The sequence below is a fragment of the Planococcus citri genome, chromosome 4, assembly GCF_950023065.1.
Source record: "Planococcus citri chromosome 4, ihPlaCitr1.1, whole genome shotgun sequence".
Lineage (NCBI taxonomy): Eukaryota > Metazoa > Arthropoda > Insecta > Hemiptera > Pseudococcidae > Planococcus > Planococcus citri.
Window position 1 is genome coordinate 67531195 of NC_088680.1, and position 6000 is coordinate 67537194.

At 32.4% G+C, this 6000-nt stretch overlaps 1 protein-coding gene across 5 annotated transcripts in view; it reads right to left on the reverse strand.

The window, feature by feature from the left end:
* Positions 1-4155, reverse strand: part of MESK2 (misexpression suppressor of KSR 2) — an 87726-nt gene extending 83571 nt beyond the window's left edge. For 4 of the 5 annotated variants that reach the window (XR_010558507.1, XR_010558505.1, XR_010558506.1 and 1 more), the window contains exons 1-2: positions 3779-4155; positions 2685-2913 (exon numbers count right to left, since the gene is read on the reverse strand). Coding sequence is in view for 2 of the 5 variants with exons in the window: in XM_065362529.1 (XP_065218601.1) it covers positions 2685-2905 (221 nt within the window). In the remaining 3 variants the exon portion in view is untranslated. The remainder of the gene's footprint in view (positions 1-2684; positions 2914-3778) is intronic. The other variant, XM_065362528.1, reaches the window with a different exon arrangement.
* Between the last annotated feature and the right edge of the window lie 1845 nt (positions 4156-6000).

Sequence of the window (6000 nt, forward strand, 5' to 3'; positions counted from 1 at the left end):
AAAGTTGATAATTTTTCATTAATAGCTCAAAAGTTGAGCTTTTTTCATAAATAGCTCAAAAGTCGAACTTTTTTCATAAATATCTCAAAAGTCGAACTTCTTTCATAAATAGCTCAAAAGTCAAGCTTGTTACATAAATGGCACAAAAGTCGAGCTTTTTACATAAATAGCTCAAAAGATGAAAATTTTTATAAATAGCTTGAAAGTTGAGCTTTTTTATGAAAAGCTCAAATATTGAACTTTTGATCAGAGATACGATCAGGGTAGGATTTTGCTCTAAACATGTCCACTGACTCCAAAGTTGAAAGTTTTTTAATTATTATATGTAGTTCAAAAGTTTGAGCTTTTTTCAAAACGGCTCAAAAGCTGACCTTTCTTCATAAAAAGCTTGAAAGTTGGGGGTTTTCTCATTAGAAGTTCAAAAAGAAAGCTTTCTAGCAAACAGCTCAAATTTGAACTTTTTCATGAATTTGAAAGCCCAAAAGTTGAACTTCATGAAAAGCTCCAAACTTTGAGCTTTAATTACAAAAACTTGAAAAATGTGATTCTGTGTAAAACTGGGAGCGTTGAACACCTTTTTTTTGTGAAAAAAGAACCAGTGTTGGATTTTCCATTAGAAACTCAAAAGGTGAACTTTTTTCTTAAATGATTTGAAAGCAAGTAGAGCTTTCTCATAAAACACTTGATCATCAAGTTTTCATCATTGAATGAAAATCTCAAAAATTGAACTTTTCAAAAAGTAACCTCAAAAAGTAAAAAGTGTATTTTTTTCTTGAAAGTTGAAAATGTGAACTTTTTTCATAGAATTTTTGAGAATTGAGCTTTTATAAGAAGCTCAAATAGGGAACTTTCGAGTAAAAACCTTAAAGTCAACTTTTTTGAAAATAAACTTTTTTTTGTAAATCAAACTTTTGTTTTGCAAAAAGCTCAGAACTCAAATTTTAGCTCAAAAAGCCTAAAAGTTGAGCTTCATCCACCAAAAGCTCATAAATTCAAATTTCTTAAATTAAAAATCCTAAAGTTGCATTTCCTTCAAAAAGTTCGAAAGTTGAGCTTTTTCATAAAAAGTTCTAAAGTTGAGTTCTTAAGAAAGTTCAAATTGAGTTTTTCATCTTTGGAAAGCTCGCCTATCAACATGATGGCGGATTGTTTAAGACCCATTTGATGATTTAAATAAATGCAGCTGATGCATGTTTTTTGGGGGGATGGGGGGGGGGGGTGCCACATTGGAATTTTTCAACGATTTCAATAAATGGTAGGTATAGGTATAAAAGTGCTTTTATTTTTGAATTCACCACTCCCCTACTCTATGTTAGATCGAAGTTTCGCGTAGAATTTCAAGAAAATGAATATTTAGCCCTTTAGTTCAAAAAGGGGTGGGGAGGAATTCTGACTGAAATCGAAAATAACAAGTAGGGCCGAGTGACATATCGTTTGTTTGGTTTTTGGGGGCGTTGAGTCCGAATATCAATTGATTATTTTGATTTGACCCTTCCAACCCCCGCCATAGGCACCTCAATTTCGTCTTAGGGTGAAAAATAATGATCATAATGGTGTGACATATCGTTTGCTTGGTTTTTGGGGACGTTGAGTTCGAATATGAATTTATTTTTGGGTTTTGACCCTTCCAACCCCCACCACAGACACCTCAATTTCGTCTTAGGGTGAAAAATAATGATCATAATGGTGTGACATATCGTTTGCTTGGTTTTTGGGGGCTTTGAGTCCGAATATCAATTCATTTTTTTGATTTGGCCCTTCCAACTCCCACCACAGACACCTCAATTTTGTCTTAGGGTGAAAAATTATAATCATATGGTGTGACATATCGTTTGCTTGGTTTTTGAGAACGTTGAGTCCGAATATGAATTCATTTTTCGGATTCAGCCCTTCCAACCCCCACCACGGGTGTCTTAATTTGGTCTAAGGGTGAAAAATATTGATTATATGATGTGACATATCGTTTGTTGAGTTTTTTTGGTCGCTGAGTACGAATATCAACTTATTTTTTTGATTTGACCCTTCCAACCCCCACCACGGGTACCTTGATTTTGCCTAATGGTGAAAAATAATGATTTCGAGTATATTGATGTGACATATCGTTTATTAGGTTTTTTGGGTCGCTGAGTACGAATATCTACTCGGTTTTTCAATCTGACCCTCTGAATCTTCAATTTGGCAGGATTGATCACAAAAGTGAAATTTCCGACTCTTTTTGAACGGAATTTTTTTCAATTCCAGTAGACTCTTAATCCTCAAGCAACTAACTATCAACCTGGTAAATCTAAAACATCTGTTTTTTTGTTGTTTTTTTTTCAAAAGTAGGATTATCTTGAATACGCCACTGACTGCGAAAAGCGTTAAACATAATAAGGGCGTGTTTCCGTGTACAAATCTCAGTGAAAAAGTGACGCTTGTGTATCGAAATATTTCAAAGAATAAAGAAAATAGCGAAACGTAGCAAAAAAAAACCACCCATAATACTACTACCTGCTACAAAGTTTTACAACGCAAAAGAATGTACGAGCTGCTGCTGCAATATTGCATTAGCTGCTGCGATGCCTCTGGTATAGAGCCATACTGCCATTCCAGAGTCATTTCTCATCACTTACAAATGTAGGTTGACTTTTTTTTATTATTATATTCTGGGTGTAATTTGGTGAAAAAAATCACGTTTTACTAACCTGTCATTTGTAACGATAGTAGCTATGGTGTTCGCAGCCGGATTTATTAATGGTTCAGAGCGCCTAGCCAATGGTGCAAAGTGCGACGAAGAAGTATTGGCGTTATTGAAAACTTTTTTAAAATATTCTAAAATGCTCGACTTAGCTTCCGGAATAGTTGTACTTTTGTAGACATTATTATCAGGCAACGAATGATATGCTAGGTTATAACCCGGCGGCATGATATAATCTTGCAACATAGCGCAAAAAAAACAAAAACAAAAAAACAAATAAACATGCAGTGCAAAGAAAATGAAAAAAACTAAAAAAAAAAAATATGAAACTAAAACTAAAAGAAAATTTGATCGATTTGAGTATATTATAGGTATGTATTAAGTAGGTACGTGAATACCTACTTAATACGAGAATAAAAATTTCAGTGAGTAATATAGCGTAAGCGAATGAGTAATGTATTTTGTATAGTATGGTGGCGTGTGTAGATGCGTTTTCAACTTGGGCGTGTATTTTTTTTTTTTGGCTATTGAAATTTAAATAAAATGGATAAAAAAATGTTATATTTATTCGGTGTGAGTGTATGCGCGCGTAGAATTGCGCCAAAGTTATAAAATTTTATACAAAAATGGATTGAACATGTAAATTTATTGCTGTTGGCGATGCTGCTTTCTGCGATGGTATAATATAGTAGGTATGCATGAAAAAGTGGTAAATAAGCTGACTTGATAAAAACGAAATTAGTTCAAATTTGAATCGGTTTCAAAAAACTAGATTTTTCAGCCATATTGTGGACAGGGGGGAGTCTTGAGAGGGGGTGGGAAACTATCGTAATAAAACTGGGTTAAAATAATATCGTAAATTATTAACGTTACTCTGTATACCTCGATCAATGAGTACACGTTCGCAATACACGAAAAAAAATAAAATTTTCAGAATAGAAAAAGACTAAAAAAAAAGTCGTATTGGTATAGGTAGGTAAAATGTAGAGTAAAAGTTGAAAATTTGGCACACTGTAAAAATTTGTCAAGAGAGCAAAAAACAACACCACTCGATAATAATGTTACACATAGAAAGAATAAAAAAATGAAATAAAAGCTTACCAACTGAATTAGAAAATTTGAATTGCAACTACACGAAGGAGTATTGTATACGAGTGATTCTTGTTGTGTTTATTGTTACTTGGTTACGAATAATGTACACACAGAGAGACCAAATGTGCATACGCTATGGCTACTTGATACTCATCAGTCTATCGAGCAAACTCAATGAACCCATACAGATTGATGGCCAAAAAATTATACATAAATACTCGTAGGTAATTTTAGTAGTAAAGAAACAAAAAAACTGATAACTGCAACAGAAAAAAATGCACTACTACTGCAGTATATAGGTAACACGAAAATACACGAGCGTGTTGCTTTAGTTACTACAATAACCAAGCTGCTCTTTTTTTGAGAAAACTTTCAAGTATGAAGGAATCGATAAGCTGAAAATCTCACGAACGGGTGAGATAACACCAGCTGCAGCAGCAGTGTTGGTATTGGCTGGGATGGTAAATGTACCGGTGGGCTGGTTTAGCTCAGTGTTGTGCTGCTGAACGAGGTTTAACTGGATGCTGGTGTAGATGTTGACGTCAGTGATGACGTCAATGGCGAATAGGATGGTTTTACTTTTTTTTTTTTTTTTTTTTTTGATGTTTCGGGTGTTTTATTTGTTTAAAGTTCAATTTTCGTTAGATTTGTTTCAATTTTTAAAGATGAAAAGACATTTTTAAAAGAGGAAAGTGAAAATTAGAATGTTCAATTGTCAAGTTGAAAGATACAGATGAAAAATCTTGGAAAAATACATCAATAAATACTTAATAATTGCACAGCTAAAGATACTTTTGATAGGCTTGGCTGAATTTGAATTTTTTTTTCTTTTTTTGTTTCATGATCAAATTTTTGTACTTACACCACTTTTTTATCAACTAATCTCTTCCCCACCTCCGACTCAGCCTCTTTACTAGGTAAATAAATATTATAATGTGAGAATCATTACGTTCAATTTTCGTTAGGCCTACTAACCTTCACAGTTTGGCTAAATTGTCTCCCAAGCTTTACAGCTCTCAGAATAAAGTTCTTCTGATCTCATTTTCACTCTACGTTGTCTATTATCTTATTGATACAGCTCAATTATTGACCTTCATTCGAGTTTTTCAGTCAATTTCTGAAACATTTATTGGAATACTTGGATTTTTTGGAGTTAAAAATAAACCTAATTATAAGCAAACCATATCATATCAAATATGACTGTATAATATCGATTTCGGTTGAATTAAAATATTAATTAATCGCCAACTAATTACCTTTATCATGACCCCGATCACCATCCACGTTCAAATTATCGATAAAAAGTAATTACACATGTGTTTGTGCTACAAAGTTTATTTAGTAGGTATCAGTCTATCAGTGTTTTTTTTTTTTTTTTTTTTTTTTATGTGATGACTTTATTTTACAAACCTTTGCTGTTGTTGAGATTCATCTGGTTTTGAACGAACAGTATTCATTTGAGCGCAAATAAGGTTATTAGAATTTGCAGATGATTTTGATACCGATATTCCAACCGAAGTGTCGCCATATGGAGTTGTTGAGGCTTGTGATTCCCAAAATTGTAATTCTTTCGCTTTTCCAAGTTGCAATATTTTTTTCATGTCTATGAAATTCGCCTGTACATAATATGAAGTATGTTTGAAATGAAATCGTGAATCAAATTGAAATTGAAGCAAGAATCATTTCTACGATCATTTTTTTTTTGTGCACAATCATTCGTTTTATACTGACTTCTTAGAATTTTTTGGAATCAAAAAAAAAAAAAAAAAAAAAAAATGAAAAATTCATAAGAAGTGAGAATAAAATATTAGACGAATATTTTAGGCCAATCGTGGAATCTGATGAAAAATTCGCTCATTAAAAAAATATATCGAGGCGTTTTAGAGCATCAAGATTGAGAAGTTTTCAAAAATAAGCCAAAGTTCGTTCCATCGCGTTCTTGTGTGATTTAAAAATAAATTGGTCTATAGCCACATGTTGAGTTTAAATAATTCTGAAAACTATAATATGTGGTTTTAAAAATTGAACAATTTTTGTTGTATTAATTTAAGCATAACTGATGACACTAGAGTTGAAAAGTCTTGTAAAATTAAAATTTATCAATTATTTTTGAATGTCAGTTTACTTTTAATTCTATGCAGCTCATTCAATTTTTACGCGATTCTTTGATAAAAAGTACATCTTACATGAATTTTTCCCTGAAAAAAAGGAATATCAGCATAGAAAATTTT